At 37.4% G+C, this 25,855-nt stretch overlaps 1 protein-coding gene across 2 annotated transcripts in view; it reads left to right on the top strand.

Annotated features, from left to right (window-relative positions):
* The window catches only part of LOC133646303 (brain-enriched guanylate kinase-associated protein), a 131,459-nt gene that overhangs the window by 36,633 nt on the left and 68,971 nt on the right, over nucleotides 1-25,855 (top strand). The window contains exons 2-3 of one of the 2 annotated variants that reach the window (XM_062041524.1): nucleotides 19,369-19,625; nucleotides 24,261-24,422. In XM_062041524.1, coding sequence (XP_061897508.1) covers nucleotides 19,555-19,625; nucleotides 24,261-24,422 — 233 coding nt within the window. In that variant the 5' untranslated portion in view covers nucleotides 19,369-19,554. The remainder of the gene's footprint in view (nucleotides 1-19,368; nucleotides 19,626-24,260; nucleotides 24,423-25,855) is intronic. The other variant, XM_062041522.1, reaches the window with a different exon arrangement.

Genomic DNA, 25,855 nt, shown 5'->3' with positions numbered 1-25,855 from the left:
TTATTTTTATTTTCACATTTGCCGTTCAAATACTGAGAAGAGACGGTGCGGTGATCAGCAGCCAGTTGAGGCACGTCACTGATTTGTGCCTCAACATGGATTGCGCAATGACTCGGCTAACTGCTGGCCTGCTGTGCAGTGAGACCGTATTGCTATATGAATTATATTATACATTTCCATAGTTTAGTTAGCTGAGGTATATAATGTACAGTGTATTTTGTCAACATCTGTATGTGTGTAACGTATTTCTTGTGCTGAGCGATCATAAAACTGGAGGCTCGTCTCATAACCCCGCCTCCTGGTGCCAAGCACCTCCGCCGCAGAATACACCCCCGACGGGAGCGCCGCGGCCACACCAACCAAAGCCCACACCTAAACCCTCCACGTGCAAGACCGAATCCACCCAAAAAAAGTCACTTAACAAGAAGCCAAAAAGTGCAAAAACAACAATGCTCGCGCTGCAGGAGCCGCGAACGACCGCAGGGACACAACATTAGGTACACCTGCACTGCAGGTTCAAATGTTTGTAAATCTGACTGTGATGATGCAGTCGTGCCTCACCAGACATTAACCTCACCGCACGCCACTGCAATACGGCCGGGTTAACTTATAAAGTGCAATTTTAAATTTCCCGGGAAATTTCCGGCTGAAAACGTCTAGGTATGATGACGTTTGTGCGTGACGTTGAAGCGGAAGTATTGGGACACCATTGTATCCCAATACAAACAACTCTGTTTTAATTGCAAAATTCCACAGTATTCTGGACATCTGTGTTGGTGAATCTTTTGCAATTTGTTCAATTAACAATGGAGACTGCAAATAAGAAAGCTGTATATGGGATCGGTGTATTAGCGGCTGGCTACAGCAACACAACCAGGAGGACTTTGAGTTGGATAGCTGACGCGCTACCGTGAGTACAGCTTTGGCTTCGAAACATTTGATCGTTTGCCCGTCCGTGCGTGTCACTATGTGTATGTCACGTACGTAACTTTGGGGAAATATATGTTTCTTACCGACTCTGATGGCGGCCGGGGCATCGAAAGCTACAATGCCCGTCGCCGCGCCGCTGTCCTCACCTTGACTTCCTCCGTCTCCAGGCCGCCGACCGCACCGATCATAGTGGTGAAGTCCTTCGTCGCGCCGTCGATCGCTGGAACGCAGGTGAGCACGGGTCGTGATGAGCAGATGAGATCTGGCGTAGGTGGAGAGCTAATGTTTTTAGCATAGCTCTGTCGAGGTCCCGTAGCTAAGTTAGCTTCAATGGCGTCGTTAGCAACAGCATTGCTAGGCTTCGCCAGGCGGTACAGCATTAACCGTGTGGTTACAGGTCCAGAGTTTGGTAATATTGTTGATCTTCTGTCTATCCTTCCAGTCAAGGGCTTATTTCTTTTTTTTCTATCTGCATTTAAGCACGATGCTATCACGTTAGCTCCGTGGCTAAAGTGCTTCGCCGATGTATTGTCGTGGGGTTAAAAGTCACTGTGAATGTCCATTTCGCGTTCTCGACTCTCATTTTCAAGAGGATATAGTATCCGAGGTGGTTTAAAATACAAATCCATGACCCACAATAGAAAAAGGAGAGAGTGTGGAATCCAATGAGCCCTTGTACATACCCAAGTTACGGTCAGAGCGAAAAAAGATACTTCCTGCACTGCACTCTAATCCTTCACTCTGACGTTCCTCATCCACAAATCTTTCATCCTGGCTCAAATTAATGGGGTAATCGTCGCTTTCTCGGTCCAAATCGCTCTCGCTGCTGGTGTAAACAATGTGCAAATGTGAGGAGCCCTTCAACCTGTGACGTCAGGCTACTTCCGGTACAGGCAAGGCTTTTTTTTATCAGCAACCAAAACTTTATTGTCGATGGTCTCTACTAAATCCTTTCAGCAAAAATATGGCAATATCGCGAAATGATCAAGTATGACACATAGAATGGATCTGCTATCCCCGTTTAAATAAGAAAATGTCATTTCAGTAGGCCTTTAAGGAAGTAGTTTGACATGTACTTCGGTATCAGGGAGGTGTAGCGGATTTTATAGACTAGTCGTAAAAGTGAACTACACTCAAGCAACCCAATGACACACACAAAAAAAAAAGTGTTACAGAGACAGTCTTTTGTACAATTATTTTGTTGCAATAAAGCCAACAATGCCACTTTTTGTGATCCACTTTATTTAGAAAAGTACAGAAAAGTATCGAAATACATTTTGGTACCAACAACAACCCTAGTTTTCATACAAGTTAAGCCATTCAAAAATAATCCTTAGGAACTGCTATTAACAAAGAACGGGTAATTTTTTCTTAAACAAGACTGTCCTTCCACAAGGGAAATCAGTATTTTTTGCGTATCCCTGTTACCAAACACATTGATGCTAAAATAAAGCCTCCTTGGCAGAGGTAAACAATCTGATTTATTAGCCATTCATGGAGCTGCACTTTGGAAAAAAGGACTGCCAACGGGAACGTTTCCCCTCGGCGACTCCTGATATGATCTGATCGGCTGGTCTTAATTGATCGGGCGCTTGCCTCCAAAAGCTCGCAGCGCAAATAAAAGTATGCCGCTCTTCCTGACGTGCAGTTTAAGAGCTCAAGGATGTATGGAGGAGTCGAGGGAGCTTGATGAGTCACACAGCAGCAGGGGGAGGCTATTCATTATCGGTTAATTTATCCCCGGGAGCCTTTTCTGTTGTTGGTAAACTGCATTACAGTGACACGCGCCCGCAAGTGAATTAAACAGATTAACTGTCAGGGTCCCTCAGATGTGCACGGACACGACGTCAAGTTAAACAAGTCAGCCCCTATAGATATTTTTAGATAATTAGCCTGTTTCCAGACCAGCCCATTGAAGGTTAGACTCTGTTTGAAATGCAGATTAATACGAAAGATCAGCTTCAAGCAGCGAATTGCATTGACGAGTCGTCTGTATTTCACAAGCGGTTAAATCCACAGGGCCCCCTTATTTTGGCCGCTGGTACTGCAGAACGCACGGGGGACTGTTGTATTTCTGGAGTGTTGCATCAGGGGAAACATGCACATGGCATACATATTACAGCATTATCAATCCGTTGTCCTTGTGTTACACTTACAAGGTCACCTGTTGTACAAAACTGACTTTTTAATTTTGTTTGACGACTTATTCTCATACTTGACAACCCTCCCGATTTTCCCGGGGGACTCACGAATTTCAGTGCATCTCCCGAAAATCTCCCGGGGCAACCATTCTCCTGAATTTCTCCCGATTTCCACTCGGACAACAATATTGGGGGCGTGCCTTCAAGGCACTGCCTTTAGCATCCTCTACAACATGTCGTCACATCCGCTTTTCCTCCATACAAACAGCGTGCCGGCACAGTCACAAAATGTATGCGGCTTTAACACACACACACAAGTGAATGCAAGGCATACTTGGTCAACAGCCAAACAGGTCACACTGAGAGTGACCGTATAAATGATAAATGGGTTATACTTGTATAGCGCTTTTCTACCTTCAAGGTACTCAAAGCGCTTCGACAGTATTTCCACATTCACCCATTCACACACACATTCACACACTGGTGGCGGGAGCTGCCATGCAAGGCGCTAACCAGCACCCATCAGAGGCAAAGGGTGAAGTGTCTTGCCCAAGGACACAACGGACGTGACTAGGAAGGTAGAAGGTGGGAATTGAACCCCAGTAACCAGCAACACTCAGATTGCTGGCACAGCCACTCTACCAACTTCGCATAAACAACTTTAACACTCAAATGAATCTGTCCCAGACACCTAACAATAAACACAAATCCCTTTTTAGGGAAAATCATTGCAGAAAACAATGCAAATACAATGAATAAAAGGTTAAATGAACCTTTAACATATATTTTACCTTTATTGAAGACATTTTAAAAATAGTTATTTAATTCAATAGTGTTTCTTTCTCACCTTCTTTATCAAAGTGCTGTCACTTGGAACTTTTCTTTGGCACCATAGTGGCTTTTTTTTTTTTTAAAGCACAGAAACTACCGTATTTTTTCGGGCTATAGACTGCACCAGTATTCAAGCCGCACCCACCAATAAGAAAAAAATATTGTACATATATTAGCCGTACCGGACTATAATCTGCAGATAAATGAACCGGTACAAAATATTTTGTAAATGTTTATTTAAATACCTTGATTGTTTACAAATGGTGCATATAACACGGCAGTAAAACAGCTGATCAAACAAAACCCGAAGTCATCGTCATGGACCCACTACCTGCGTAAGCCAGTTCTCCAATCAGGTAAATAGACTCAATAACTCCACTGTGATGTTTTTGGTGAATTTACAAAACTGAAACAATACAAAAAGAATGCCATTGTAAGTTAATAACACTAACAGAGACACTTGTAAACGTGCTAGCATATTCGCTAATGCTATTGACACTAGCCAGATTACATTACGATAGCACGTACAAATATGCATGAAAACAATCCTACAGACATCACACTTGGAACGGTTTAGAAAATATGGAATGTTTTAGTTGTATTGTAAAACTTACAAATGCTTGGAGTGATAAATGAAGAATCCTTTCGAGCAGAAACGCTACATGCAAACATACATCCGGCACGAAACAGGAAATACATTATCAACCCACAGCACCTGCAGTGAGCAAACTTGTCTAAAAGATTGCGCCATTGCACAAACCATAACACCTTTTTAGTGTCTATGTCGATGTAATATAAAAACTATTTGTTGAGTACAAAACATTATAGTTGTTAGTGAAGACAAACCCATGAATTAACCGCACTGTTTTATAAGCAGCAGGGGTCAAAGCATTGGTAAAAAAAAAGTAGTGGCTTATAGTCTGTAAAATACGGTAAGTCAACAATGTGTGTTTCTTTGTTTTGGAACTTGATTCCGCGAAATGAAACAGACTAATTTGTTAAGCGCAATGTTTGGTGGTACATATCCGATACATTAAACCACGGGTCCCCAAACTACTGCCCGCCAGCGTCCAAAACCCGGCCGACGCGAAGTCCCAAGTTAAAAAAAAGCTTGGTTTTTTTTTTGGTTTTTTTGTTATTTTTTAAAATCTGTCTTTTCCAATCCATTTTCTACCGCTTGTTGCTCTCGGTGTCTCCTCGCCGCTCAGGCCAATTATATTGTCTAAAAATGTATTTTCCCATCGAAAACATGACATAATCGCGCTCGGAATAGATATATAGATACACACACATTAGGTCAGGAAAAAACAGAGCTATATCACAGGTTTCCTTGCTCTTGATTTTAAAAATCCCCTGACCTAACTTATATCCCACTCTACCCTGGTATTGAGCACTGTATTTTTTTGATTTATTTATTTATTTTTATTGAGCACTGTGTAACCTCGACTAATATATATATATATATATATATATATATATATATATATATATATATATATATATATATATATATATATATATATATATATATATATATATATATATATATATATATATATATACACACACACACACACACACACAGACGTATGTATGTATATACGTACATACACATGTATGTATGTATGTATGTATATACGTGCATACACATGTATGTATGTATGTATGTATATACGTGCATACACATGTATGTATGTATGTATATATATATATATATATATATATACATATATATATATATATATATACATATATATATATATATATACACACACACACACGTATGTATGTATATATACTGTATATATATATACACATGTATGTATGTATATATACATATATACACACATGTATGTATGTATATATATAGACACACACGTATGTATGTATGTATATACGTATATATATATACACACATGTATGTATGTATGTATGTATATGGTATATACATACATACATACATACAGTACATACATACATACACACACACACACGTATGTATGTATATACACACATACATACATACATACATACATACACACAGGCCAAATTTTTCTAACCCAATGTGGCCCCCGAGTCAAAAAGTTTGGGGACCCCTGCATTAAAAGAACACCGGGTGAACACAAAACGGATAAGTTGGATTTGTGATACTCTCCAAATCTCTTTATACTGTGTTTAATTACAATAAAGGTGTTCTATTCTATTGTACAAAAACTGGAGGATGCATAGTGGGATACAATGGGGTCGTCTCCAGCCGTGCATTTGTCGCTACCGGGTGCATCAAGTTAGAAAAGTGAAGATTTAGTGTTTACATTAGCAGTGATACCTGTGGCGGTACTAGCTGTTGACTCAATGGTCGTTTACCGTAGGGCCATTAAAGTTTAAAATGCTCTTTGGTCACAGTAGAACAGAAAACAACCCGCTCACCTCCTGAGGCTTATTTTACCACTAAATCATCCGGCGGGCGCCATAATAACACCATGTAACGGCACAAATCCAAAGATAGACACCGTCAACCTTTGTGGGTTGAAAATGGCATAAAGGTGCATTTATTACAGAGTCACTTGCAATGAAGGCAGGGAAGCAGATAACACCTAGCTCGCTAGAACAGTGTTTTTCAATCTTTTTTGAGCAGAGGCACATTATTATTATGGAAAATATCCGGAGGCACACCACCAACAGAAATCATTAAAAAAAAACGAAACTCAGTTGACAGTAAAAAGTCTTTGTCGCAATTGTTGGATATGACTTTAAACCATAACCAAGCATGCATCACTATAGCTCTTGTCTCAGAAGTAGGTGTACTCTCACCACCTGTCACATCACGCCATGACTTATTGAGTTTTTTGCGGTTTTCCTATGTGTATTGTTTTAGTTCTTGTCTTGCGCTCTTATTTTGGTGTCTTTTTCTCTTTTTTTTGGTATTTTCCTGTAACAGTTTCATGTCTTCCTTTGAGCGATATTTCCCGCATCTACTTTGTTTTAGCAATCAAGAATATTTCAGTTGTTTTTATCCTTCTTTGTGGGGACATTGTTGATTGTCATGTCCTGTACGGATGTACTTTGTAAGTCTGTAAGTCTTTGCTGTCGTCCAGCATTCTGTTTTTGTTTACTTTTGAAGCCAATTTCAGTTTTAGTTTCGTTCTGCATAGCCTTCCCTAAGCTTCAACGCCTTTTCTTAGGGGCACTCACCTTTTGTTTATTTTTGGTTTAAGCATTAGACACCTTTTTACCTGCACACCGCCTCCCGCTGTCATCTGCATATTGTGATCACGACAAACCATCGTCGTCTCACACAGTGTTCCCGACATCTACAGAGCAATTAGCTACTTGCTGCCACCTACTGATATGGAAGAGTATTACATGGTGACTGCTGAGCTCTACACAGCACCGACACTCAACAACAACACATAATTTGCAGACTATAATTACTGGTTTGCAAAAAAATATTTTTAACCCAAATAGGTGAAATTAGATCATCTCCCACGGCACACCAGATTGTATCTCACAGCACAGTGGTTGAAAAACACTGCACTAGAAGACCAATGTGCTTGCATCTGCTGCGTTTTAATGAACTTAATAATTGAAGGTTTGAGCTTGTGGGTGATTTACATATTGGAACAGCCTATCAGGACTTAAAATGTGTTCCTTGTTGTGTTTAATTTAACAAACAACACCTGAGGTAACACAATCTGCCGCTCACCCACTGGAAGAGGTACCGTAATACACAATGGAGACAATATTTCACACACACAACAGGGAGTCCTGAATGTGTGTGTGCATGTGTGTGTGTGTGTGTGAGACCACACTTCTTGTGCAATTCAGCAACGATTTCCGTCGTCTTCCTCGCTCTCCCTCTGGGTCCGCACAGATAAGAAAAGCCACTATAAGAAGCGCTTCCAAAAAACGACTATTGTTTCCCCGAGCCGGTGTCGGAAGAAGATTAAAAATAATAATTCGCGGCACCCAATAAGGAACAGCAGAAGGCCAGAAAATGTTCACGACTCAGTGTCATTGAACAGCAATGCCGCCACTCTGCAGGAGAAGATAAAAGTTTTGCTTCAGGGGTCCTGTGTTTGTATTTATGCTCTTATGCTTACTTGGCTGCTCAAGAGGATATGTAATGGCTGTTAAAAGGACATATATATGGACTTGATTAATTTATAGCTGTGGATTTTATCTGAAATTTACTCTTGTTTTCATACAAACCCCGTTTCCATATGAGTTGGGAAATTGTGTTGGATGTAAATATAAACGGAATACCATGATTTGCAAATCATTTTCAACCCATATTCAATTGAATGCACTACAAAGACAAGATATTTGATGTTCAAACTCAAACTTTATTTTTTTTTTTGCAAATAATTAACTTAGATTTTCATGGCTGCAACACGTGCCAAAGTAGTTGGGAAAGGGCATGTTCACCACTGTGTTACATGGCCTTTCCTTTTAACAACACTCAGTAAACATTTGGGAACTGAGGAGACACATTTTTTAAGCTTCTCAGGTGGAATTCTTTCCCATTCTTGCTTGATGTACAGCTTAAGTTGTTCAACAGTCCGGGGGTCTCCGTTGTGGTATTTTAGGTTTCATAATGCGCCACACATTTTCAATGGGAGACAGGTCTGGACTACAGGCAAGCCAGTCTAGTACCCGCACTCTTTTACTATGAAGCCACGTTGATGTAACACGTGGCTTGGCATTGTCTTGCTGAAATAAGCAGGGGCGTCCAGGGTAACGTTGCTTGGATGGCAACATATGTTGCTCCAAAACCTGTATGTACCTTTCAGCATTAATGGTGCCTTCACAGATGTGTAAGTTACCCATGTCTTGGGCACTAATACACCCCCATACCATCACAGATGCTGGCTTTTCAACTTTGCACCTATAACAATCCGGATGGTTCTTTTCCTCTTTGGTCCGGAGGACACGACGTCCACAGTTTCCAAAAACAATTTAAAATGTGGACTCGTCAGACCACAGAACACTTTTCCACTTTGTATCAGTCCATCTTAGATGAGCTCAGGCCCAGCGAAGCCGACGGCGTTTCTGGGTGTTGTTGATAAACGGTTTTCGCCTCGCATAGGAGAGTTTTAACTTGCACTTACAGATGTAGCGACCAACTGTAGTTACTGACAGTGGGTTTCTGAAGTGTTCCTGAGCCCATGTGGTGATATCCTTTACACACTGATGTCACTTGTTGATGCAGTACAGCCTGAGGGAACGAAGGTCACGAGCTTAGCTGCTTACGTGCAGTGATTTCTCCAGATTCTCTGAACCCTTTGATGATATTACGGACCGTAGATGGTGAAATCCCTAAATTCCTTGCAATAGCTGGTTGACAAAGGTTTTTCTTAAACTGTTCAACAATTTGCTCACGCATTTGTTGACAAAGTGGTGACCCTCGCCCCATCCTTGTTTGTGAATGACTGAGCATTTCATGGAATCTACTTTTATACCCAATCATGGCACCCACCTGTTCCTAATTTGCCTGTTCACCTGTGCGATGTTCCAAATAAGTGTTTGATGAGCATTCCTCAAATTTATCAGTATTTATTGCCACCTTTCCCAACTTCTTTGTCACATGTTGCTGGCATCAAATTTTAAAGTTAATGATTATTTGCAACAAAAAAAAAAGTTTATTAGTTTGAACATCAAATATGTTGTCTTTGTAGCATATTCAACCTGGATATGGGAAAATGATTTGCAAATCATTGTATTCCGTTTATATTTACATCTAACACAATTTCCCAACTCATATGGAAACGGGGTTTGTAATATGTAAAAAATAAATAAAAAATAAAAAAAATAAAAAAAGTCATAACACATGAGGAAAATGTCATATTATGGGGTAAAGTTGAAATAAAGTCATAATAATAATAATAATAAAGGAAAAACCATGGCTGCAATGTTGATGTGAGTAGAGTCAGATTTTCAAATAAAAGTTAATAAATAAGTATTGACAAAAATAAGTCGTAAATGTTTGATGACCTTTCAAAAAGCTCACAACTTAGTCCTATAGTATTTTTAAGTCATATTTTCACAGGAAAAAAGTTGATACTACAAATAATAGAATTTAATAAAGTTGTAGTGTTGCTAAAATTAAATAAATAATAATGTCAGTAAAATACAAGAATAAAGATGTATATGTCACAAGTATGAATTTGTAAAAAAAAAAATGGTTTTAATATGTTGAATATGCATAGTGGTTAGAGTGTCCGCCCTGAGATCGGTAGGTCGTGAGTTCAAACCCCGGCCGAGTCATACCAAAGACTATAAAAATGGGACCCATTACCTCCCTGCTTGGCACTCAGCATCAAGGGTTGGAATAGGGGGTTAAATCACCAAAAATGATTCCCGGGCGTGGCCACCGCTGCTGCTCACTGCTCCCCTCACCTTCCAGGGGGTGAGGGTGATGGGTCAAATGCAGAAGATAATCTCACCACACCCAGTGTGTGTGTGACAATCATTGAAGAGAGAGAATATATAAAGATTAAATTAATGTGAAAATAAATATATAAAAACATAAAATTAATGTGAAAATAAATTAAATGTAATAAAAAAATCGAAATCTTACAATATAAATTCAGGGTTATATGTGACGATATGTCACTTCATTTATGTTTGTGTTTCCTTGTTTGATGTTTATTTCCTGTCAGCGCTCGTATTTTTGTTCCATTAGTCGCCAATCAGGCGGCTATTTATGCCTGCCTCGCCTGTTCCTCAGAGCTCGAGTATTGACTATGTTTAGAACCTCTGTTGTATACATGACTGCTTCTCCTCTGTTAAATATATTAAAATCCTCTTACCTGCTCCTCGTTCGCCTGGTTCCTGCATTTTAGGGTCACAAATACCGCAGCCATGCGTGTTCCTAACATAATCCCTGAGCCCTGAGGAACAGGCGAGGCAGGCATAAATAGCCGCCTGATTGGCAACTGCCACCAGGTGTGCCCGGCTGCCAATCAGGCACAGGTGAGGAAAACGAGCACTCAGGGAGACATGCAGGAAATTGAACTAAAATACGAGCGCTGACAGGAAATAAACATCAAACAAAGAAACACAAACAGAAATGAAGTGACAGATCATCACATGATAAATTTACATGAATAAAGATGAAATGTAACATAAATTACGTTTTAATATTTTAAGAAAAAATTATAATGTGAGGAAAAACACATCAATACATTTGTAATTTCACAAGAAGTATTACGTTGTAAACTCACAATAATAATGTCATATTTTTTCACAAAGAAGAATTACCAGGAAAAAGTTACGGTAAATAATGTTACATAAAATAATGTTACTAGAATAACAAAATAATATTACGACAAAATGTGGCAATGTTACCAGAATAAAGTTATTTTGTTCTAAACAAAGTTGTAGTATTATGAAACAATGTAATGTTTTGAGAAAATAGATTGTAAAAAGATCCAAAAATAAAAATGTTGTGACAGGAATGAAGTCGCAATGTTACGAAATGTTTGTAATTGGAAAAAAATCAGAATGTTCCAAAAAAATTGTTACAAAGTGATAAAATTACATGAAGATGTAATGTTACAAGAATTAGGTCTTAATATCTGAAGAAACGAGGATAATGCTAGAAAAATGCATGAATACATTTGCAATTGTACAAGACCATGTTGCAATAATACAAGGATAAAGTTTTCAACTTACAATAAGAAAGTAATATTTTTTGGCAAAGAAGAATCACCTGAAACAAGCAAAAAGTCATGATGGTACTAACATAACATCATATATGACAAAATGTGACTATGTTAGCAGAATAAAATGTCATATTGTTTTGAATAAAGTTGTAGTATTATGAAATAAAAGTTGTTTAATGTTGTAATGTTTTGAGAAAATAGATAATGTTACAAAAATATAAGAATAATGTTTTAATTTTTCATGCGCAGTAACATATACAATTAAAATATAGGGATATACACAATTATAATTCTAGGAACTGCAGGTGAAAAAAGTTACTGGTTTAATACAGTTATTTCCATTTGCTTACACTCAATTTGACTAACTGTATGTCTTTTTTTCAAAAGGATTTACTAACTTTTCCAAACACCACATAACATGTTCTTAATTCCTAGATTATTTGCAAAATGACACACTTCGGTCAAAACATATGCCCATTTATCAAAATAAAGCAAGCATTTGTAAAAATACAGTTTTATTGTCATCTCACTCACACAGACTTCAAATAACAAGACAATATTGGAGTACGAAACACATTTGTAAAAAAATAACTATTTTACTATACGAAATCACATGTTTGGGGCATTTTTAGCATATGTGATGAATGATTACTGTAACTTGACAAAATATATTGGCAAATCCACAGCAATCGTCATTGTTTACTTTGAAGTGGGCCTATACGTAAGGACCTGAAGAGAAAGTAAAAATATCCTGTAATCTTTTCAAGAACTGCTCAACAATGATGCTGCAAACTGAAAATATTTTTTTTTTTACCACAGTCAGGTAAATTAATACATCACAGTAGTCAACAATGACATGCAGTACAAATTAAAATCTGAGCCAAATAAAAAGGTTTTTAAAAAAAAATCTGGAGATAAATAAAAATGACAGCAGAGAATAGGCTACATGTGCAGACTTAGGCAACAGCAAGGTTTGAAAAAAAATCTGGAGATAAATATGTGTGTATCACAATCCTAGTGTGTGTGTAAAGTGTGAAAATGGGTGTATCACAATCCTTATACGTGTGCAAGGTGGGAAGGTGTGTGTAAAGCATTGTGTGTGATATTTCGCAAAAACTGTGAAGCAGAGTCCATGCCTAATATTAGGCAAATCCGCACAGTGGTTTTGTTTACTGTGTGTTGACTTTTGTCAACTGTGTGAACATTTAACATTTAGTGAGTAAGCAATTTTTAAAAACTGTAATATGCCTGTGGGAGGGCGTGGCCTGCGGACCTGCAGCGAAGCGGGGTGTGCCAGGACCGGTTTCGAGATTAGCGACAGGTGCGTGGATGGCACACCTGGGCTGGTTTATCGGGATAAAGTTACGGTAAATAATGTAATCTCGAAACCGGTCCTGGCACACCCCGCTTCGCTGCAGGTCCGCAGGGCACGCCCTGTCTCTGTAATAAATACATGTACAATTTGCAAATTGTGGCAGACTTGCTCTTCCGGGTTCTTCAGACCACCAATTACGGACATGACCGCCTCGTTCATCTTTCTGAGCAATGATTTATTTTGCAATAAATGTTTTTTGTGTTCGTTTTCAGTCATTTCTGTCCGTCTCGCCCTCACTCTCGTTCGTGCTCGGATTTTCTCTCCACCTCCTTCCCGGCTGCTGCCCTTTAACAGAGCGACCGGTGATTAGATCAGCCGGCACAGGTGTGCCATCCACGCAACTGTCGCTAATCTCGAAACCGGTCCTGGCACACCCCGCTTCGCTGCAGGTCCGCAGGCCACGCCCCCCAACAATGCCCTGTCTCTGTAATAAATACACGTAAAAAAACAAAACAAAAGTTGTAAAGTGACTGCAGGAATGAAGTTGTAACGTAATGAGTACAAAGTTTTCACATTATCAGTATGTGTTTTGTTTAATTTGTTACAAGTAACAAAAAAAAAATTCTATAACAAGAATGAAGTCGGACTATCACAGGCGGTAATGTTATGATATTATGACTAGGGATGTCCGATAATGGCTTTTTGCCGATATCCGATATTCCGATATTGTCCAACTCTTTAATTACAGATACCGATATCAACCGATACCAATATCAACCGATATATGCAGTTGTGGAATTAACACATTATTATGCCTAATTTGGACAACCAGGTATGGTGAAGATAAGGTACTTTTTAAAAAAATTTGTAAAATAAGATAAATAAATTAAAAACATTTTCTTGAATAAAAAATAAAGTACAACAATATAAAAACAGTTACATAGAAACTAGTAATGAATGAAAATTAGTAAAATTAACTGTTAAAGGTTAGTACTATTAGTGGACCAGCAGCACGCACAATCATGTGTGCTTACGGACTGTATCCCTTGCAGACTGTATTGATATATATTGATATATAATGTAGGAACCAGAATATTAATAACAGAAAGAAACAACCCTTTTGTGTGAATGAGTGTAAATGGGGGAGGGAGGTTTTTTGGGTTGGTGCACTAATTGTAAGTGTATCTTGTGTTTTTTATGTTAATTTAATTTAATTTTTTTTTAAATTAAAAAAAAAACGATACCGATAATAAAAAAAAACGATACCGATAATTTCCGATATTACATTTTAACGCATATATCGTCCGATAATATCGGCAGGCCGATATTATCGGACATCTCTAATTATGACATATAATTTCAAGTTAATGTCAAAACTCCAGTAGTGTGTGTGTGTTGTGTTGTGTTGTGGTGTTGAAGTAGAGAAAATCAAAGTTGTGCTGCAGGCAACCCGTGTTTGTATTTATGTATTTATGCTTACTTGGCCGCTCAAGAGAAGACCAAGTGCTTTTCAAAAGACAAATATATCCACTTTCTAAAATGTCTACCGGTGGAGTTTATTGCTGTTTTTTGTAAATGTAAATCATTTTGCTCTCATTAGCGATTGCATTTCAATCAGCAGGAGCTATTTGAAAATGTGTGATCACATGGGCATGCATTGCAGCTGCATAAAAACAGATACACAATATGAAAGGAAAGGGTTTTTTTATGTGAAGTTGGCGGGTTTGCATGTGGGAGGATAACAGATGTGCATACACACACTCACTCACACACACACACATCATCATCACACTGATGTATTGTGGAATAACTTCTGTGGTCAGCAAGTCAATATCTCAATATTCCTGCTGGCTTCTGCACTTTGAGGTGACTCTTTTGATAAAAAAAAACTGCATGTTGAAGAAGGAAAATGTTTTTTATATGCTCTATGACTTTTGCCAAGGAGCTTAGGTTAGGTCAGGTTGTGTAAAGACTTGATGTCTACCAGGATTTGTTTAGTATTGTTAAATATTGGTATTTTGATGGCAATGCATTAGTTCAGAAAAACTGTCAAAAGAATTGTTACCCGTTATACCTCTGCCAGGTGTCGTCAGACAGGGTGTACAGTTCCCCATCATTTTTAGGGCTACACTGAAAACAAAGAAAATACTCAAACATATTTGTTCTTTCCCTTTCGACATTAAAAATCATGTGCTGAATGCAATTGCATATCTTTTATCAAAATATTATATTATAATGTATTCCAAAAATATTTTTTGTTAAAATAAAGATAAATACTGTACTTAAATATCTGCTTAACTCATGATTTAAAAAATAAATATCAATCAAATTGTAGACTGTAAAATTGACAATAGATTTTATGGTAAAATTCCGCCGACTGAGTTTGTTACCGTAAAATCAACTTTGGTACTGTTTTTTTCCATATACTGTAAGACACTAAAACAAAAAACAAAAAAAACAAAAAACCATTAAAACAAGATTTTACAGTAAAGAAAAAACTGGAAGCTCTGTTGCTTGAATTTTACCGCTAAAAAACAGTAGTTTTGTTTTTCCATTTATTAAATTTTTTTATATGCTCTAAAAAACCCACTGCTTTTTGTTGTAAAATTCTGGTGACTGAGCTGCCAGTTTTTGAAGTGAAATGTGAGTGAGTGTGAGTGAATTATATTTATATAGTGCCTTTCTCTAGTGACTCAAAGCGCTTTACATAGTGAAACACAATATCTAAGTTACATTTAAACCAGTGTGGGTGGCACTGGGAGTAGGTGGGTAAAGTGTCTTGCCCAAGGACACAACGGCAGTGACTAGGATGGCGGAAGAGGGAATCGAACCTGGAACCCTCCAGTTGCTGGCACGGCCACTCTACCAACCGAGCTATGCCGCCATGATTTGTATTTTTTAAATATATTGTTAACGTATTATACATATATATATATATATATATATATATATATATATATATATATATATATATATATATATATATATATATATATATATATATATATATATATTCATATATTACTCATTGTTAAAAGTGGCTTAAATATATTGTTAACGTATTATATATATATATATATATATATATATATATATATATATATATATATATATATATATATATATATATATATATATATATATATATATATATATATATATATATATATGTGTGTGTATATATATATATATATATATATATATATATATATATATATATATATATATATATATATATATATATATATATATTCAAATATTACTCATTGTTAAAAGTGGCCCAACAATGGGCAACAATAACTGCAATGTGGCCCTCAATGAAAAGCAGTTTGACACCCCTGTAGTAGTACATTACTTTCGTGAGAGCTATATTTTTATGAAAACTGAGGTTGTTATCAAATAAATAAGATTTTATTCTTGTAAAAAAATTTCACCATAGACTTTTTTTCTTGGAATATTACAATTTTACTCTTGTGAAATGTTTTCTGTATTCTTGAAACCTGAGGGTTGCAGGTTCGCTCCCCGCCTCTTACCATGCCGTTGTGTCCTTGGGCAGGACACTTCACCCTTTCCCCCGGTGCCGCTCACACCGGTGAATCAATGTTGAATGAATGATAGGTGGTGGTCGGAGGGGCCGTAGGCGCAAATTGGCAGCCACGCTTCCGTCAGTCTACCCCAGGGCAGCTGTGGCTACGAAAGTAGCTTACCACCACCAGGTGTGAATGAATGATGGGTTTTTAACGTGTAAAGCGACTTTGGGTACTTAGAAAAGCGCTATATAAATCTCAGGTATTATTATTATTATTATTATTCTTGAAAAAAGTCTGATGTATTTTCTTTCCAATTTATTCTCGCAAATAAACGGTTTTAGTCATGTAAAACTTATTTATGTCATGTAATATTATGACTTTTTTCCTTTAGTATTACACCTTTATTCTTGTAAAAGCTAAAGTTTGCCTCCATGATTATATGACTTTAAATCTTTGGGGGAGGTCAACTGTCGTTTCAAGGGGAAGTACAGTACGGGCCAAAAGTTTGGACACACCTTCTCCTCATTCAATGCGTTTTCTTTATTTTCATGACTATTTACATTGTAGATTGTCACTGAAGGCATCAAAACTAGGAATGAACACATGTTATGTATTTAACAAAAAGAGGTGAAATATTCTAGTGTCTTCAAAACAGCCACCCTTTGCTCTGATTACTGCTTTGCACACTCTTGGCATTCTCTCGATGAGCTTCAAGCACACCTGTGAAGAGAAAACCGTTTCAGGTGACTACATCTTGAAGCTCATGGAGAGAATGCCAAGAGTGTGCAAAGTAGTAATCAGAGCAAAGGGCGGCTATTTTGAAGAAACTAGAATACAAAACATGTTTTCAGTTATTTCACCTTTTTTTTGTTAAGTACATAATTCCACATGTGTTCATTCATAGTTTTGATGCCTACAGTGACAATCTACAACAGGGGTCCCCAAACTAACGGATCCGGCCCGCCAGCGTCCAAAATTCGGCCAGTGGGAAGTTTAAAAAAAATATATTTTAAATAAAAACACTTTCTAATCCATTTTCTACCGCTTGTTACTCTCGGTGTCTCCTAGCCGTTCAGGCAAATCATATTGTCTAAAAATGCTTTTTTCCCATCAATAACGTGACATCATCGCACTCGGAATATATATTTATAGATATACAGCCCGGCCCCCGGCCAAATTTTTTTAACCCGATATGGCCCCCGAGTCAAAAAGTTACACTTATTGAAATATCTTGTGTGACATCATGCACAAAAGTGCACTTTATTTGTTTTTAACTATTGTAGTGGCGTTTTGTAAAAAAAAAAAAAGTACACTTTAATTTAGTGTTGTTTTCATATGTCATCTTAGTGACATCATGCACAAAAGTGCACTAATAACTTGTTTTAAAATGTCTTTGACAATCTTGCACTTTCTGTTTTGGAAATGACATGAATGTTTGTGCCACTGCTTAATAACTGTTTAATAAATACAGTTTTGGTAAATTACTTAGTTGTGATTTCCCTCTCTGCATGAAAGTTTAAAATGAGCATATATTAATGAAGTATGAACAAGAATGTTTTAATGCAGACACATAGAATCATGATACTGCTGTGATTATATGCATCAAGTGTTCATTCAAGGCTAAGGCAAAATATCGCGATATATATCGTGTATCGTGACATGGCCTAAAAATATCGAGATATTAATAAAAGGCCATATCGCCCAGCCCTAAAGTAAATAGTCATGAAAATAAAGAAACCCCGTTGAATGAGAAGGTGTGTCCAAGATTTTGGCCTGTACTGTATATCAGAAAATCTTCCATCCTATCAGTTTAGAGCAGGAATGTCCAAAGTGCGGCCCGGGGGCCATTTGCGGCCCGCAGTAAATTGTTTACCGGCCTGCCACACATTCTGGAAATACTATTGTAAAAAGAAAAAAGAAAATTTAAAAAAGTGGAATGAGGTTAAATCTAACAAGAAAAAGTTGCAATGTTGACACAAAAGCTGCCATGTAGGCTGTTTTTTTTTCTTTTGTCTTTCTTTATTTTTCTTTTTTTGCCATTGCTCAAAAAAAAAAAAAAAAAGACAAAAAATCCATGTTATAATGAATTATTTTCAGGGCTCCAATTACTTCAAATATTTCACTTTAAAATGTTTTATGTGGTAAATATTGCATATATTGTGTAGTAGCCATATAAAAACATCAAAGTTTTCTTTGACAAAAGCGCATAAAACAAACAAAATAATTGTTCCAGCATAAAATCGACAGATATATCTGAAGTTGATCTTGTAACTTAAGTGTTGAAAGTAAAAGAAAAACCTAATAAAAATGTATCACTTTATGAGTGGGGGACCTTTTGGATCCCAAATATATTTAGTGATTTTTTATTTATCTTTTCACTGTGATTACTCAAAAATATGAAATAATTCAAATCAATGGTGTCCTGCATTATTGATCTTTTAGGGCTCTAATTACTGCATATTTCAGTTTTTCTATAAAAAACTAAGTTGTTTTTGACAGAAAAGCCATAAAACATTTTTTTTAATTAGTATTACTTTATATCAACTTGAAGTTGATATAGAGATTTACTGTAAGCGTTAAATAATTAAAAAATAATAATAATCTGACTTATTTTTAACATTTTAATGACTGAGACCCTTTATGGTCCTCGGGACACCTAAAGATAAAATAAATAAAAAATGCATATATTTTGTTATGGTTTGAAAATGAAAAATATCAAAATGACCCCCACATGCTTTAATTTTTCCGTGTGCGGCCCTCAGTGGAAAAAAGTTTGGACACCCCTGGTTTAGAGACTTCCATTCTACCCACTGCTGCTGGTCATCCTAATGCACGCATAAAAAAAAAAAATCTTCTTTTCTCCGGAGTCAACAGAAAAAGTAAATGTTGTCAAATCAGTACACTTTGAAAAGCTGTTCTTTTTTTTTTTTCTCCTTCCCTCTCTGCTCTCTTGCCAGGGTCATCGCAGATAGCCAACTCCTATCTGCCCTCCCCAAGCGAAACTCGGGAGATTTGATTAACGGTTAAAGTTTTAATCTGGGGCATCCGACATTGAGCCGAGCTGCATCAGAAACAGAAGTAGCAGCAGCAGCAGCAGCAGCAGCAGCAATCGGACACACGTGAGCCGAGGCAGACAGAAAAGTATGAAAAAGATATACATTGGCAAAACAGCCCTGAAAAGCCAAAGAAATGGTTGCAAACCACAAAAAAGAAGGTAAGATGAGTGGCAGAAAGACTCATTACTGGGTGATCCATTTCATTCATTTGGAGTGATGGAAATGAACTCACAGCAGGGGGTGGCAGCCATCAAAAAGCCATTTTAGTGCAAATGTAGCATCTTTTCATGGACATTTCTCATCCTCGCCTCACGTCATGTATGCCAGCCCGCCAAGCACGTTCGCACCATGTCACACACCTGCCAATCAAGACACGCTAACGTCAAAGGGCGCTTGCTCTGACTTAATTAAAGTAAATTAAACTACACGAGCAGAGGAGGCCCTGATCATCACTCGCAGCTGCTCAGACAGCCGAGAGCTTTTCCTTCGGTGGTCTTGTCATATAAATGTGACAGGTTGAAAGCGAAAGCCTTGACAGGTTTGCTCACATGTCTGCGTTTTGGTCCCTCTTTACAGCCAAGGAAAACATTATTGGCCAATTAAGTGGGCGTTTGAAATGGACCCTGGAAGCTTCACAGTCAAAAATGTGATTTCTTTCGACCAATAAACAAATAAACAGAGAATAAGTGTTATAAGATTTGTAGTTGTTCATTTTCAATTTGATTGAAGATGTTTAAAAGTTAACAAATAACTACCGTATTTTTCGGAGTATAAGTCGCACCGGCCGAAAATGCATAATAAAGAAGAAAAAAAACATATATAAGTCGCACTGGAGTATAAGTCGCATAGTTTGGGGAAATGTATTTGATAAAACCCAACACCAAGAATAGACATTTGAAAGGCAATTTAAAATAAATAAAGAATAGTGAACAACAGGCTGAATAAGTGTACGTTATATGACGCATAAATAACCAACTGAGAACGTGCCTGGTATGTTAACATGACATATTATGGTAAGAGTCATTCAAATAACTATAACATATAGAACATGCTATACGTTTACCAAACAATCTGTCACTCCTAATCGCTAAATCCCATGAAATCTTATACGTCTAGTCTCTTACGTGAATGAGTTAAATAACATTATTTGATATTTTACGGTAATGTGTTAATAATTTCACACATAAGTCGCTCCTGAGTATAAGTCGCACCCCCGGCCAAACTATGAAAAAAACTGCGACTTATAGTCCGAAAAATACGGTGGTTTTAAATAGTATAACAAAATTAAATAATGCATATCTAAAGTGCCGGTAGAGTGGAAAAACAAGTTGCCTCTATAAATAATGTTACATAAAATAACGTTACTAGAATAACAAAATAATATTTCGACAAAGTGTAGTAATGTTACCCGAATAACCTTTTTTTTGTTCTAAATCAAGTTGTAGTATTATGAAAAAATGTTGTAATAATAAAAATTAATGGTGTATTGTTTTGAGAAAATAGATTGTAAAAAGATACAGAAAAAAAAAATGTAGTGACAGGAATGAAGTCGCAATGTTATGAAAAGTTTGTAATTGGAAAAAAAATCGGAATCTTGCAAAAAATTGTTACAAAAAAATTGTTACAAAGTGATAAAATTACGTGAAGATGTAATGTTAGAATACTTAAGTCTTAATATCTTAAGAAACAAGGATAATGCTAGAAAAATGCATGAATGCATTTGCAATTTTACAAGAACATGTTGCAATAATACAAGGATAAAATTGTCAACTTACAATACATGCATATTTAAAGTACCGGTAGAGTGGAAAAACAAGTTGCTTCTATATTGAAGCCGAAAGACTTAGAAAGTTTGCGAATAAATAGATATGATCAAAATAGTATCAATCTCACGGAGATTCCCCAGCCATTTTGAGGGATAATGAGCTAGTCAGACGCATCACCGCGTGATGTAGAGGTAGGAACCACAGATCCCTTCCCCATCAACAACTATGCAAATCATGCAGACTTTGTGAGAACTAACAACTAATTTGGGAAAGATTATAATCCAGAAATGTATATTGTTGATCCTGAATATAAGGAGAGTGAGCTACAAACATAATAAAACGATAGCTCACTTTACAATGTCTGCTCTTATTTAGATGACGACTAATAGGATGTCGAGCAGTAGTCAAAAGTTGAGAAAACGCAAAAATCTTGTTGCATCATGTTAACTTGAAAATTTGCGTTTTCTCAACTTTTTTTTTTTACAGTGTATCTTCCTGTTCATATGAAGAATTAATCATGATGCACACGAAGGGTTAACAAGGAAAAGTCTCCCTGCAGACACTGTCTTTGGTTGTGTTTTTCTCCATCTCCGGGTATGAATTGAATGTCACAGATGAACACGTCTATATTTAGGGCTAAATCCTCCTAATATCCAGATGAGAGGCATGATTTATATTCTAGAATAACTTTGACGAGCCGAGACGCGATGATGCAGGAGAAGCAGGACATCGCTGCCAGCTCACAGTAAAGAAGCAGAGGGCTACTCAGCTGTTTTTAAGAAATAATTTGTCTGCGTTAGCACTTATAACAACATCGCTAATATTTGGTTAATATTCAGGTCACGATATGTATAAAGAGTATTGTTGGTGGGTTTTGGATGGTTATTTAGAGGGTTTTGTGGGCAAAATAGAGAGCCCCCATTGACTACATTGGTAGCGGACTTTTTATGTATTTATTTATTTACGACTTAGAATGCATAAAAGAAGAAAAACACATGTTCATGTCTTATATAAGGATTGTGAATGATGGACAGCACATCTCTCTCTAATTTGTGCGTATTTCCAGTATGACTGATCTGATAATATGGTCAGAGTGCAGAAGTGTTACTCCAGTGACGTCGATCCACGGAAATTAACGAAGATATTCGGAACGGAATATTCAAAATGGCTGACTGAATTTGTGGCATTTTGTGTTGTTTCGATGGTATTTTCACATACTTTGCGGATTGTAAGTGCATTTGGATATGGTTTAATGGATACAATAAAACACAACTACACATATAAAATCAACTTGTTTTTCCACTTTAATGGTACTTTAAATAATGTATTCTGTATTTTTTAATCAATAGATGATAAATACAAATTTGTATTAACTTAAAGGCCTACTGAAATGAATTTTTATTATTTAAACGGGGATAGCAGATCCATTCTGTGTCATACTTGATAATTTCGCGATATTGCCATATTTTTGCTGAAAGCATTTAGTAGGGAACATTGACGATAAAGTTTGCAACTTTTGGTCGCTGATAAAAAAAAGCCTTGCCTGTACCGGAAGTAGCGTGACGTCACAAGTTGAAAGGCTCCTCACATTTCCCCATTGTTTACACCAGCAGCTAGAGCGATTCGGACCGAGAAAGCGACGATTACCCCATTAATTTGAGCCAGGATGAAAGATTCGTGGATGAGGAACGTGAGAGTGAAGGACTAGAGTGCAGTGCAGGACGCATCTTTTTTCGCTCTGACCGTAACTTAGGTACAAGCTGGCTCATTGGATTCCACACTCTCTCCTTTTTCTATTGTGGATCACGGATTTGTATTTTAAACCACCTCGGATACTATATGCTCTTGAAAATGAGAGTAGAGAACGCGAAATGGACATTCACAGTGACTTTTATCCCCAGGACAATACAAAAGTGAAGCTCTTTAGCTACGGAGCTAACGAGATAGCATTGTGCTTAAATGCAGATAGAAACAGAAGAAATAAACCCCTGACTGGAAGGATAGACAGAAAATCAACAATACTATTAAACCATGGACCTGTAAATACACGGTTAATGCTTTCCAGCTTGGCGAAGCTTAACAATGCTGTTGCTAACGACGCCATTGAAGCTAACTTAGCAACGGGACCTCAATGAGCTATGATAAAAACATTAGCACTCCACCCACGCCAGCCAACCCTCATCTGCTCACCAACACCCGTGCTCACCTGCGTTCCAGCGATCGACGGAAGGACGAAGGACTTCACCCGATCATCCGTGGGGTCGGCGGCTAGCGTCGGCGGCTAGCGTCGGATAGCGCGTCTGCTATCCAAGTCAAAGTCCTCCTGGTTGTGTTGCTGCAGCCAGCCGCTAATACACCGATCCCACCTACAACTTTCTTCTTTGCAGTCTTCATTGTTCATTAAACAAATTGCAAAATATTCACCAACACAGATGTCCAGAATATTGTGGAATTTTTAAAATGAAAACAGAGCTTTTTGTATTGGATTCAATGGGCTCCGAATACTTCCGCTTCCACTGTTGACGTCACGCGCAAACGTCATCATATCGAAACGTTTTCAGCCGGAAGTTTGCTGGGAAATTTAAAATTGCACTTTATAAGTTAACGCGGCCGTATTGGCATGTGTTGCAATGTTAAGATTTCATCATTGATATATAAACTATCAGACTGCGTGGTCGGTAGTAGTGGGTTTCAGTAGGCCTTTAAGAGATCCAACAGGAGGAGTTTGCAACAATGTGAAGCACAGAAACATCACTGGTAGCTGGAATTCCCATCCCCTCGCTCCCTCCGTGTGAATCGGAACTGCATTAGTATTCCTGCCCCATCCATCTCCTGCCTTGGACCTTTCTTACATCCAAAGGGAATTACATTTGTTTCCTCCACACTTTCACTTTCACCCACCTTCATGCCCCCCTCCCCTCGCCCACACCTCACGACTTGGCTGAATGAAAGTGACTAACTTTGCCAACGAAGCAATCTGCTTTGTGAACGCCTCCTTACCCTAACGCCACTTTGCTCATCCCTCAGCTCTTTCCACGACCACAAGGAGGACCTACGCAAGCGTCTGTCCTACACCACGCACAAGCTAGAGATGGTGGAGACCGAGTTTGACTCCACCCGCCAGTACCTGGAGACGGAGCTGCGGCGGGCTCAGGAGGAACTGGAGAAGTTTACGGAAAAACTGCGCAGGTCTGTGCATGGAGGGTCAAGACGTCTTTACTAGGGCTGCAACAACTAATCGATTAAATCGATTAAAATCGATTGTAAAAATAGTTGGCGGTAAATTTAGTCATCGATTTGTTAGATCTATGCCAGGGGTGTCCAAACTTTTTCCACTGAGGGCCGCACACGGAAATATTAAAGCCTGCGGGGCCATTTTGATAGTTTTCATTTTCAAATCATAACAAAATATATGGATTTTGGTTTTTTTTTACCGTTAGGAATCCCGGGGACCATAAAGGGTCTAAGTCATTAAAATGTTAAAACCAAGTCAAATTATTATTATTTTTTTTTAATTTAACACTTACAGTAAATCTCTACAGTATATCAACTTCAGGTTGAAATAAAGTTTTAAAAAAACAAAAAGATTTTATGCCTTTTCTGTAAAGACAACTTTGTTTTTTATAATAAAACTGAAATATGCAGTATTTCCCCCACTGCCCAAAACATTCAGAAAGCAATGTTTGATGTGAAGTAATTAGAGCCTTAAAAACATCAATAATGCAGGACACCATTGATATTAATTCATTGTTATTTTTGAGTAATCACAGTGAATAGATAAATACAATCCCATTAAATGTATTTAGGATCCAAAAGGTGCCCCACTCATAAAGTGATACATTTGTATTAGTTTTTTTTTACTTTCAACACTTAAGTTACGAGATCAACTTCAGATATATCTGTCGATTTTACGTTTGAACTATTATTTTGTTTGTTTTATGCTCTTTTGTCAAAGAAAACGTTGATGTTTTTGTATGGCAACCACACAATATATGCAATATTTTCCACAAAAAACATTTTTAAAGTGAAATATTTGAAATAATTGGAGCCTTGAATAGGTCAATAATTCATTATAACATTGTTTTTTGGGGGTTTTTTTAAGCAATGGCAAAAAAATAAAAATAAAGATAGACAAAAGAAAAGAAAAACAGCCTGCATGGCAGCTTTGTGTCAACATTGCAACTTTTTCTAGGTAGATTTCACCTCATTCTACTTTTTTTAATGTTTTATTTCTATTCTTGCAATAGCATTTCCAGAATGTGTGGCGGGCCGGTAAACAATTAGCTGCGGGCCGCAAATGGCCCCCGGGCCGCACTTTGGACACCCCTGAATTTTTTTTATTTTTTTAAAAATTTTTTATAAACCTTTATTTATAAACTGCAACATGTACAAACAGCTGAGAAACAATAATCAAAATGAGTATGGTGCCAGTATGCTGGGGTTTTTTTCAATAGAATACTGGAAAGGATAGAAATGTAGTTTGTCTCTTTTATCCGATTATTAATCGATTAATCGAAGTAATAATCGACAGATTAATCGATTATCAAATTAATCGTTAGTTGCAGCCCTGGTCTTTACCAATCACTCTATTAGGGAACTTCTTCTCAAATGGTGACCCCGGG

This window comes from Entelurus aequoreus, linkage group LG03, assembly GCF_033978785.1.
Source record: "Entelurus aequoreus isolate RoL-2023_Sb linkage group LG03, RoL_Eaeq_v1.1, whole genome shotgun sequence".
Classification (NCBI taxonomy): domain Eukaryota; kingdom Metazoa; phylum Chordata; class Actinopteri; order Syngnathiformes; family Syngnathidae; genus Entelurus; species Entelurus aequoreus.
This window is presented reverse-complemented; position numbering and strand designations above follow the sequence as displayed.